The sequence below is a fragment of the Globicephala melas genome, chromosome 1 (genome assembly GCF_963455315.2).
Source record: "Globicephala melas chromosome 1, mGloMel1.2, whole genome shotgun sequence".
Classification (NCBI taxonomy): Eukaryota; Metazoa; Chordata; class Mammalia; order Artiodactyla; family Delphinidae; genus Globicephala; species Globicephala melas.
Genome location: NC_083314.1, coordinates 178,436,344 through 178,448,709, shown reverse-complemented (window position 1 = coordinate 178,448,709; position 12,366 = coordinate 178,436,344). Strand labels below are relative to the sequence as shown.

General features: G+C 41.0%; 1 protein-coding gene across 1 annotated transcript in view; it reads left to right on the top strand.

The window, feature by feature from the left end:
• The window catches only part of VPS13D (vacuolar protein sorting 13 homolog D), a 244,666-nt gene that overhangs the window by 52,659 nt on the left and 179,641 nt on the right, over window positions 1–12,366 (top strand). Inside the window, exons 26-27 of the mRNA XM_030878044.2 lie at window positions 5,493–5,715; window positions 8,275–8,485. Coding sequence (XP_030733904.1) covers window positions 5,493–5,715; window positions 8,275–8,485 — 434 coding nt within the window. The remainder of the gene's footprint in view (window positions 1–5,492; window positions 5,716–8,274; window positions 8,486–12,366) is intronic.

Genomic DNA, 12,366 nt, shown 5'->3' with positions numbered 1-12,366 from the left:
CTTTTGTAGTATATGTGGCTTGAAGAATATTTTTTTGGACATTTTATTAACATTTCAATTAACCTTTCATAGAGGTAGTGTAAATTACAACTTTTACTAACTGTATGTAGTAACTTATTTTAGCAAACAAATCAACAGAACCATCTTTATAATGCTTTCCTCATAGGCTGAACTCATAGTAATCAACTTTTTATACTATGTGGCTTTTTTCAGAAGACATGATTTGGCCCAAGGCTTATCTGAAGCCATATAAAAATACCTTAATAATTAAATTGTACAGAGTATACTGCTTTACAGTTTAAAAGTACGTTAGCACTTATTTCTTATAACATGTTCGGAGGTAATTGGGATGAGGATTGCTGCTTTCATTTTACATTTGGAAAAGCTAGGACTCATTGAGAATACATGATGAAAATGGGAAACCCTAGTAAATCACAGACTTAACACTGATAGGACCTGTGAGGTGGTCCCACCCACTTTTGCAGTTGAGGAGACCAGTAACTTGCTGGAATTAGAGACTGTCTTATGTTCTTGGGGGGTGTGTGTGTGTGTATGTGTTTTTTTTTGTTTGTTTGTTTGTTTGTTTTTGCGGTATGCGGGCCTCTCACTGTTGTGGCCTCTCCCGTTGCGGAGCACAGGCTCCGGACGTGCAGGCTCAGCGGCCATGGCTCACGGGCCCAGCCACTCCGTGGCATGTGGGATCTTCCCAGACCGGGGCACGAACCTGTGTCCCCTGCATCGGCAGGCGGACTCTCAACCACTGCGCCACCAGGGAAGCCCTGTATGTGTGTTTTAATATTTATTTATTTATTTTGGCTCCACTGGGTTTTAGTTGTGGCACGTGGGATCTTCGTTGCGGCATGTAGGATCTTTAGTTGTGGCATGCGGACTTCTTAGTTGCGGCATGCAAGCAGGATCTAGTTCCCTGACCAGGGATTCAAATCTGGGCCCCCTGCAGTGGGAGTGTGGAGTCTTACCCACTGGACCACCAGGGAAGTCCCTCTAGATGTGTTTTTTTGCAATATGCGGGCCTCTCACTGTTGTGGCCTCTCCCGTTGCGAAGCGCAGGCTCTGGACGCGCAGGCTCAGTGGCCATGGCTCACGGGCCCAGCCGCTCCACAGCATGTGGGATCTTCCCGGACTGGGCCACGAACCTGTGTCCCCTGCATCAGCAGGCAGACTCTCAACCACTGCGCCACCAGGGAAGCCCAGAATCCATGCTTTTAACAAACATATTTCATCACCACAGGAATTGAAATATTGGTTTGGCTGATAAAACTTGATTGGAGTATTGGACCAAGATCAAGCTATCATTACTTGCTCACTTCTCAATCCGAGGTGGTATTTTGATGAACTGAGTAGGCACTAGCACGCTTTATGAATAAGCACCTAGTTTTCACCTGCAGGCTACAGAGAGCCACAGGATTAGAGAGAACTACTCAGTAGAAAAAACACGGGCAAGTAGTATTTGCTGTTCACAATCTCCATTAAACAGATGGATCGATATGCATCCCTTGTGAAGGGACCAGTAAGATATGGAGAGACGAGTCAGAAGTGTTTCTTCTAATAATGTTCCCTTCAGGGGAGTAGATGAGTCCCTTCATGGAAACGAGATTAAGCTGCTTTTCTCACATTGATCAGACCCCAAACAGCCAAAATAATAATAATAATAATAAAGAAAATAAATAAATTAAAAAAAAGAAATTGAGACTTAGATAGGTTAAGTAATTTCTTTTGGATTAAACATCTAGTGAGGGCTTCCCTGGTGGCGCAGTGGTTGAGAGTCCACCTGCCGATGCAGGCGACACGGGTTCGTGCCCCAGTCCGGGAAGATCCCACATGCCACGGTGTGGCTGGGCCCGTGAGCCATGACCGCTGAGCCTGCGCGTCCGGAGGCTGTGCTCTGCAGTGGGAGAGGCCACAGCAGTGAGAGGCCCGCGTACCGCAAAAAAAAAAAATCTAGTGAGGAGTACAGTGTGGACCTTAGACTTTGGTGTGTCTGCTTTCAATACTCCATGCTCTTAACCACGGTATGATTATACCTCCCAGTATTAAGATTAGGTTTACGTAGGGGAAAATAAACTGACAAAGGCTATTGCTGTCTTACTGGCCCTTTGCCAAATAGCTGTAGCTCTTCTGAATTTTCTAAAGGATGTGGCAGTGAGTTCATTAAAATAACTAGGATGGAAGAACTCCAGAGTTTATTACAGAAGAGATACAAAGTTGAACAGAAAAGGTCCTGTTCGCCTCTCTAGGTGTAGGAAGAAAAGAAAACGGAAGAGAGTGACTAGGCTGCTAGTCTTGCCAGGCCTTTGCCAAGGAGCTCAACTCGGGTCAGAAAGTAATAGGAAGACTGTATTTGTTGGTAATACCTAAACTCAGATAATGTTGTTATTTTCAAATTAGTACGTCTATAGTTTTCTTCATTTGTTTCACTTTTCACTTAGCCATTTATTCACTACTTCTAACCTAAACACCCTGAACCAAAAATATTTGATTCCTTGAGTGGGAATGGGTGGAGTGAGGAGGAGAGTGAAGACGAGCCAGTGAGAACCACAGGAACCGTGTTCATGTGTCATAACCTGGAGCTCAGGACCCAGAGTGGGGGTGTTTGAATGATGGTTAGAGGGCAGGTTGTCCTTATATCACCTCACTACAGCCGCTTAGCCGAACCAGATTTAGTGATCAGAGCACATGGTGAAACCAGAACAGCAGTGATTAGCAACGCAGAGGGAAGAGCATCACCAGGTTTGCTCATCGTCACGCCCCATCTTCAGACAGCTGATGGCTGAGAATGTGCTTGTTCACCTTGTGGTCAGAAGCCCTCCTGCTGGAACAGTAGGCTTTCTTGCCAGAGCGAGAAATAGGCTTCCACTTAACGTATTTTTTTTAAGACAGTAAAAATGAAACAAATCACCATTGGCCTTTCACAGTAGGCCTAGTAGAGAACTAGTAACCTTGGTCTTAATGAAAATCTCTTTTCATATTTGAGTAATAAGCATTTTGCTGTTTACTGACTTAAGTCTTAAAGAAAATAAAAGAAAGATCCATTTATAAAAAGAAAGATTTATAACTGCTTCTAAAATTTACTTTTCCTTACTATGAGGTGTTTATAATTAACATGACTAGATATTAAACAAATGTGTCAGAGCTGGTGTTTACACATGAATGTTGTTCCCGCTGACACCTCAGGGTACTGCCTCTCTGTTCCAACTCTGCTGCCCTTACTGCCCAAGGGAGAGCTGAATTCTTCTTGGGAACTGTCTTCTCAGCCTTTAGTTAGTTCTTTGGAATATATTTGTTTGGGGTAAATCTTTGTTTTGAAGCCTAAATCTTTAGGAAGAGATCAGTTAGAGCCAGAATGGGTGATCAAGTTCAATAATACCATTTTTGTTTCTCTCCCCTTCCTGAAAAGATAAAGACTTATTTTCTATGTCAGATATATCTATATATGAGCTTAATGAGCTGAGTCTGAATTTAGCTTCTAAAGAAGAATTGCCAAAATATTTCAAGAAATTTTTGCAGAATGGTTTCTGTTTTGTTAAGTATGCCAAATAATAGCACATAGTTTGAAGCATTTTAATGAAAAAATTTCCCTGTATTTGTTTTTGAGGATTTGATTTTCAGTGGCATTGCATACAAGGATTGCTTTTTCTTCAAGGTATAATACGTTTTTTTGCCTCCTGGTTATTCGAAAAAACCTTATGGGATTCAGCAGTCAATTCACATTCATACGCTTAAAAAAGAAAATTTTAAAAAACAATTCTTTAAAATATTTCATTACTTGGGAAAGCCTGCTTATCACTTTTCCCTCTGCTTTGGCAAATCACTTCCCTCCTGTGTAGAGAAGCCTTTGTTAAGGATCATTAAAAGCAATTTCTTTTTTTTTTTCTTTTTAAAGCCCTAGGTAGTACTTTTTTGATGACCTTATTTTATTTCCTTAAATCCTAGAAAAACTTTATCTTGTTACATACCAGTGGTGGTTCTGTAGAATTCCATAAGGGCTGCTTGGAGTGTGTCGCTTGTTAAAGTATTTGTAATCAGATAAACTTATCTGTGAAACTTACCTCTCCACATGTACAGTCAGGTTCCACTGATCTAGGCCTGTGTGAAGTGAGTAGTGACTTTCTTCTCCAAAAATCGCTTTACATTTGCCGTTTAATGCATTTGCACGTGTGAGGTTTGTCTAGCATGCATTCCAGTGGTTAAAGGACAGGAAATAGTCCTGAAATCAAAGCTTGCAGAGGGGTTATTTGCCTTTGAGTTCTATGACTCCCTTGTGTTTGGAATTGTTTTACATAAATCCATGTCTTAATGAGTGCAGGTTTGAATTTTTTACATATGTTTTTCCTTTCATTTTTCTCAATCATAGATTGTGCTTAAACCATAATTTCTAAGTCTTTCAAAAGCTTTGAGTTAATCTCCTCAAGCCATTGATTTATTTAAACCCACTCAGAGAGGATGGAGAGATGAATCAAATGAAAGAGCAACAAATACTCTCTAGAGTTTAAAGAAACTAAGCAAGAGGGAAGGTTTTTAATGTCGAAATGCTTAAATAATGGCATTTACCTAGTAATTTGCCTTGCAAAAATGAATTGCAAAAAATAAGAACTTTCACTATCACTATCTCGTTTTCAAATGCTGACAGGAATACACATATAAAGCAGTACTGGAAGGAAAACAATTCTTCCCCTCCTTCCAGCTTGTTGGTGAGAGGGGAGAGATGAGAACAAACTAACCCTGCAGAAGCCATTTGGATATGTAGCTCTGAGGCTTGGGGGAAGGAACCATGGGAAGTTTAAACGTCAATTATTGAACCATTCTGGTGAAAAACATTTACCCCATTAGCAATTAACTGAAGGTACTAAGTATGTAAGAAAAGCGTATATTATTTTCAGTACAATTACAGAATTAATTTTACTGTGTATTTGCCCTTAATTTCTATGCCCTTGAACAGAAACATAATACGAATGGCTTACCTATATTTTCCATTTTGTTTTCATTTGCAGTTACTTAGATGAGAAATGTAAACAGAGGAGGGGAGACTTCTGGAAAGTACAAACACATTACAATGGCTTTATTCCCTATTGCTGTTAAATGCATTTTCTTAGAACAATAAGCACCTCCCCTCCAGCAAAGCAATAATGTATCATATGGCTGAGAGATTTGCTTTTGTTGTATTTGACCTAGATTAAACCACCAGTGATTAGTATCCTGACATTTGCTCTTAAGCCAAAAGATCAAATATGTTCCTGCAAAATTGCTATAGTTTTCAACAGGTACTGAATTATATGTAATATCTCTGCAGATAATTACATGTGGCAGAAAGTATCATGACCCTGTGGCCCTTTTGTTTATGGGATCTGGGGGGCTTGGGAGGTACCAAGTGGTGTAGAGTCTTTGAAGAGTCCAGGGACTGGGATGGGACTTCCAGGATAGTAGGTACAGTCAGTCCCATTCCTGCCTTCTAGTTTTCTTCTGTTTCTTCCCAGGAGTCTGTGCCTTCAGCTTCTCCAACTGGTACTCCCAAACACAGTGTGAGGAAAATGACAAGCATGGAGGACCCGAAAGGGACCCATTCCGAGGGGCTGTTCATGATGCCTCCTGTTGGAATGAGTCTGGGCAGCCTGAAGAGCGAGTTTGTGCCAAGTACTTCAACCAAGCAGCAAGGGCAGCAAGCCACACCCTCTGTTGGTCAGGTTTCCAGGAGTCCAGGTAAAAGAGGAGAGAGGAGCTGCATGATGAAGGTGGGCAAATGCATGAGACCATTGGAGGAACCTAAGGTGGGGGAATGTATCCCGTACAAGCAGATGCCCACAAAGTGGTAGCATGTCTTTAGTGATAATCCGATTTTGATATTGATTTAGAAGGCTTAAGAACATTAGGATGTAGATTTAACATTGGGCGACTTCTAGAGTAGGGTTAAATTGGTAAGACAGTGTAAATAAAGAGATTTAGATTGTCCGTTAGGACTTATATGTCAAAACAGTTGCCACCAGATGGTGAGTATAACTAGAACAGTTCCTGCATCCTTAGACACATCCTTGCAAGTCACTATTTAACTCTAGAAAAATAAAAAAGAACTCTGAAAAAAATATTAGTGTGAATTAGGTAACAGAAGAAATACTATGAGTGAAGTTTTTGAAAGACATGAACTGCCCAGTTATTGGGCTCTTCTCTAGAATTTGACAACTAGCCATTCCAGATGCAAGCCTAATTTTGGCCTTTTGGTTTTCTGGATGGGTGATGGATTGGATAAGTGAAGTGTCGCTCCAAGGAGTGTGGGAAGCAGAATATGATTAGCCCCAAAAATCAGTGGATGAAAATCAGTCCACTATGATTGGACTTGGAGAAATGTGGGACGCTAGCTGAGGGAGGCTGCTGAACGTCTTTTGTTAGATAGATGCAAGGAATGGTTAACTCCTTGTAGTACCTTGTAGTCCCAGAGGTGAGAGCAAAGTGGTTTATGGTTACATTGCTGATTAAAGGAGATTATTGTAGTCATCAGTAAAAGACTGGGTATTGAACACTCACTACGTGCCAGACGTTGTGGCACATTCTTTCATCAATTTTTGCGTTTTATCCTCATGATATAGAGTTTTATTTTTATCCCCATTTTATAGATGAAGAGGCAGAGGCTTAGAGAGATTAAGTAACTTGACCATAGTTTTGTAGATGTAGATGGTAAATGGTAGAGTTGGACTATGAATTTAGGTAGTCTGACTCCAGAACCTGCAGTCTTAACCTACATGATATTGCCTACCAGTCTCCAGTCTACATATGCATAACAAATGCATGCAGCACGGGGTGGGGTGGGGCTGGGTGCACACATAGGGCCACTCAATACATGTCTTCTGTTGCTGTTGTTGTCCTGGTGACAATGATGATTAGGAATAAGGCCAATTTTACATATATTTAGAAGCCTATAAGAAGTGATTCGGGATGTTTTATAGAAAGATCTCTTTCCTGACAATATTTCTCCTCCTGATTTGCAGTTTGTTTCTGGAATTCTATATGTGATTAAGATTGGGTTAAGGTAGTGGTTTTCAAACTGCTTCTGTATATCCCTGGGATTCCATGACAACCCTAGCAAATCTCTGAAGCCCTTTCTTTGTTCCCATCCCTTTTCCCCTTCTGCCACACCAGCTCCATTTTTGTCTACTTCACATATTTATCGATGCAGTAACAAGGCAAGAACTAATTCAATTAGTGCCTGCCTAATCCAGGTGTTAACAATGTTTTGTTCTCCTATATATTAACACGCTATGTTCTCCTGTATAGTAACATGCTATTAGACATAGTTCCTGCCATGATGTGAATGATATGAGAAAGCCATTAAATAAGCTTTATATTGACAGATTAAGATAATCTTAATCTAAATATTGCCAGATTAAGATAAATGTTATGGGAGAGACAGAATGGTGTAAAGCGAAAGAACAGGACCCAGTTGAGACGAGAGGAGGGTATGCTGTGGGTAAGACTGTTCAGACAGCAAGGAGCCTGGCATGTGGGGGAAACAAAGGCCAGTGAGCCCGAGACTTCATGGGCAAGGTAGAGAATGGCTTGAGATGAGGTTGGAAAAGTAGGCAGTGGGCTTAGGCAGGGCTTTACGGGGATTTAGGGGAGTTTCACAGAAAGAACTTTGCATTAAACAAAGCCATCAAAGTATATAAAGGAAGAGAATGTTTTGGTCCCACTTATTTTTTTAAGGATTACTGAGGTATTTTTGTGAGCAGAATGGTTTTGTGAGGGCAGACTGGAATTGTATAGGTATATTGGAGGGGAGTTTATGGTGGTCTAGGCAAGAATGGAGGTGGTTTGGATTAGATCAGTGCTGGTGGAAATGGTTACATGTGATGTTTGTTTGGAAAAAAGAGTTTTGCTGCTGGAAAATTTGTAAACCTTTGGGTAACATTATCTCTACATGAGACCCCTGTGGGATCTCCTTGGGAGGGAGCATATTAAGTACTTTTCGTCAGAAGCCCTTTAGCCTCAGTTAGTGTCTCGGGACAGCAATGAGACGCTGAGGGGACGTGGCACAGTATGTGCTTGCATGCAGGTGGTGGGCAGGAGATGTCCAACATGCGGAGCATTGTGGACGGAGGTCTTGGTGCCAGAGTGGAGACTTCTGGTCACCCAGCTTTCTGACACAGGCAGTGCTAAACATTTTCCAAAGAGAAAATGAACTTTCTTTTGGCTTTTTAGTTTTATTCTGGTCCAGCCCTTTCTGGGTCCCATTTTCTTCATTGTCTCTCTTTCCTTGGGTCTGTGTAGAAGACCACGTCTGCCTGCTAGATTGCATTGTCGTCGATCTACAAGACATGGACATCTTTGCTGCAGAGAGACACCCACGAGAGTATACTAAGGCCTCGGAAGACAGTAGTGGAGACCTGATCTTCTCCTCCTATTTTGTGCGACAGACAGGAGGAAGCCTCTTGACTGAGCCTTGTAGATTGAAATTGCAGGTGGAAAGGAACTTGGACAAGTGAGTGGTTTATATTCACTTATATTGTCTGTTGTAAGTAGAATCGTAATAACTTGGAAATCAATGCTATTAAGTCTGGAAGGGCATAGGTATTCACTTATTTTTTCATCTATGTAACAAATATATATTGAGTCCCTACTATCTGCTAGACATGAGGGCTCCTGTGATGAAAGAAAAATCTTCTGCCGTCACGGAGCTTACGTTTTGTTGAGGGATATAGGAAGGTAAGTATATGATTCTAACTTAGTGTTTGATTCAGTGTTATAAACTGTGTTGTAGGATTGTAGTAGGTGCCTTGGAAACAAAGAGGAAGGGACATGAATTTAGCATGGATTTTGATGGGAGTAGGGAGGTAGTGATGGCAGGGAAGGTATTTGGAAGAAGTGACATTGGATTCTATGTTTCAAATACAATAGATTCTGGACCTGCTATTGCTGTTTACCCTGGAGCTCCATTTAATGAGAATAATTGTTTAGATGCTATTTTGCCCATTTCACTCTATTAAGCCTTCTGAAAGTACTACATAAAGACTGATGAACTGACTCTAATTTACCTTTTAATTGGCTTCAAAACACAGGATGCTTAATATCTGTAGTTTAGAGCATGGCTTCAGTTGTCATTAGTTCCACATCTGGCTGGGAAACTTACTGAAAAGAAACATTCCCGACCCCACCTGAGACCAGCAGAACCTGACTCTCAGGGCCTAGCCTCAGGTGTGTATTAAAAAGGTCCTCGGGCTTCCTTGGTGGCGCAGTGGTTGAGAGTCCACCTGCTGATGCAGGGGACACGGATTCGTGCCCCGGTCCGGGAAGATCCCACATGCCGCGGAGCGGCTGGACCCGTGAGCCATGGCCGCTGAGCCTGCGCGTCCGGAGCCTGTTCCCCGCAACGGGAGACGCCACAGCAGTGAGAGGCCCATGTACCGCAAAGAAAAAAAAAAAAGAAAAAAAAAAAGGTCCTCTGGTGGCGCTTATGCTCGCCTGGCCCCTGTACCTGGACTGGGACTGCTGGTTACAGTGTATGATGCCTTTCAGTTTGGAGCACTAATTTTGGAGAAAGCAGCAACATTTGCATCTTAACTTCACGGAAAGATGAGGCATGGCTGTAAAGTAATGAAAGAGATTTTCATTTGTAGCATTTTGAAAAGCAGTGTCACTACTTTTCCAGGGTGTCATTTTAATCCCTCTTTGGCTACTCTCTTTGCAGTTCTTGGGCTTGGGCAAGTCATTTAATATCACTGTTTGGTTTCTCTCTGGATTAATGATACAGTTTAGCCGCTCTCACTGAGATTTTTGTGTTTCATTCTTACTTGTTATTCAAGTGCTCCCTGGCTGGCTTTCAGTTATGGTTGGCATGGGCTGTATTTTATTTTACTGGCTTAGAAGTCTTAAGAGGAGCTTCACTATTTAGAAATCAAACACTTTGTTTTCTTTTCAAGTAAAGCTTTCCAAAAAAAAATGTGCTTTACTACTCTGTTTATCTAAACTTTACCCACTTCCATCAGTGTTTATGTGCAGATAATTATACCCTGTTAGCCCAGATAGAAGGTGATGACTGAACACAAGGTATTCTATCAGCTTCTCACAGCACAGACACGGGAACTCAGAGGTTCTTGGTAATCCTTTCCAGCTTTTCTTTGTTGATTGCGTGACTAGTCTTTTTTCACCTTATATGTAGGTTTTTCTCCATAGACAAAGTAGTTTTTTGTATTCCTCTTCCACTTCAAATCCTAACCCTCTACTTTATATACTCAGCATAGTGTCTGCAGGATCTGCGATGCCCACTTCACCTCTAGGAGGGTAGAGAAAAAGCTCTTCAGTGTTGGGATGAGGTATCTTCCCCCCACCCAGGCATTTTCAACTTCACTCCTGCCCATCTCAGCTGAAATGAGTGACTGATTCAGGTTTTATCCTAATGTCCCATCTGGGCTCATTATGAAACACTGGTTCTGCCTTTAGTTATCACTAAATGAATAAAGAGCTTGTCACCTTTTCTTTTTCATCAAAATATAGTTGTACAATATTATGTTAATTTCAGCTATACTACATAGTGATCAGACATTTGCACACATTATGAAGTGATCACCACTATGAACATAGTAACAGTCTGTTTCCATACAAAGTTATTATAGTGTTATTGACCGTATTCCTCATGCTGTATAGCAGCGTTCCCCAACCTTTTTGGCACCAGGGACCAGTTTCGTGGAAGACACTTTTTCCACAGACCTGGGTAGGGGGCGGTTTTGGGATGATTCAAGTGTATTACATTTATTGTGCACTTTATTATTATTACATATTAATACATAATGAAATAATTATACAACCCACCATAATGCAGAATCAGCGTGAGCCCTGAGCTTGTTTTCAGTTGCCACTCACTGGTAGGGTTTTGATATGAGTCTGCAAGCAATTGATTTATCATGGTCTCTGTGCAGTCAGACTTCTCTGCTAATGATAATCTGTGTTTGCAGCTGCTCCCCAGTGCTAGCATCACTGCCTCAGCTCTACCTCAGGTCATCAGGCATTAGATTCTTTTTTTTGAATTTTATTTTATTTATTTTTTTATACAGCAGGTCCTTATTAGTTATCCGTTTTGTACATATCAGTGTATACATGTCAATCCCAATCTCCCAGTTCATCACACCTCCCCCCCTGCCACTTTCCCCCGTTGGTGTCCATACGTTTGTTCTCTACATCTGTGTCTCAATTTATGCCCTGCAAACAGGTTCGTCTGTACAATTTTTCTAGGTTCCACATATATGCATTAATATACGATATTTGTTTTTCTCTTTCTGACTTACTTCACTCTGTATGACAGTCTCTAGATCCCTCCATGTCTCTACAAATGACCCAATTTCGTTCCTTTTTATGGCTGAGTAATATTCTATTGTATATATGTGCCACATCTTCTTTATCCATTCGTCTGTTGATGGGCATTTAGGTTGCTTCCATGACCTGGCTATTGTAAATAGTGCTGCAGTGAACATTGGGGTACATGTGTCCTTTTGAATTATGGTTTTCTCTGGGTATATGCCCAGTAGTGGGATTGCTGGGTCATATGGTAATTCTATTTTTAGTTTTTTACGGAACCTCCATACTGTTCTCCATAGTGGCTGTATCAATTCACATCCCCACCAACAGTGCAAGAGAGTTCCCTTTTCTCCACACCCTCTCCAGCATTTGTTGTTTGTAGATTTTGATGATGCCCATTCTAACTGGTGTGAGGTGATCCCTCATTGTAGTTTTGATTTGCATTTCTCTAATAATTGGTGATGTTGAGCATCTTTCCATGTGCTTTTTGGCCATCTGTATGTCTTCTTTGGAGAAATGTCTATTTAGGTCTTCTGCCCATTTTTGGATTGGGTGGTTTGTTTTTTTAATATTGAGCTGCATGAACTGTTTATATATTTTGGAGATTAATCCTTTGTTCATTGATTTGTTGGCAGATATTTTCTCCCATTCTGAGGGTTGTCTTTTCTTCTTGTTTCTGGTTTCCTTTGCTGTGCAAAAGCTTTTAAGTTTCATTAGGTCCCATTTGTTTATTGTTGTTTTTATTTCCATTACTCTAGGAGGTGGATCAAGAAAGATCTTGCTGTGATTTATGTCAGAGTGTTCTTCCTGTGTTTTCCTCTAAGAGTTTTATAGTGTCCAGTCTTACATTTAGGTCTCTATAAACTCCATTTTGAGTTTATTTTTGTGTATGGTGTTAGGGAGTGTTCTAATTTCATTCTTTTACATGTAGCTGTCCAGTTTTCCCAGCACCACTTATTGAAGAGACTGTCTTTTCTCCATTGTATATCCTTGCCTTCTTTGTCATAGATTAGTTGACCATAGGTGCGTGGGTTTATCTCTGGGCTTTCTGTCCTGTTCCATTGATCTATA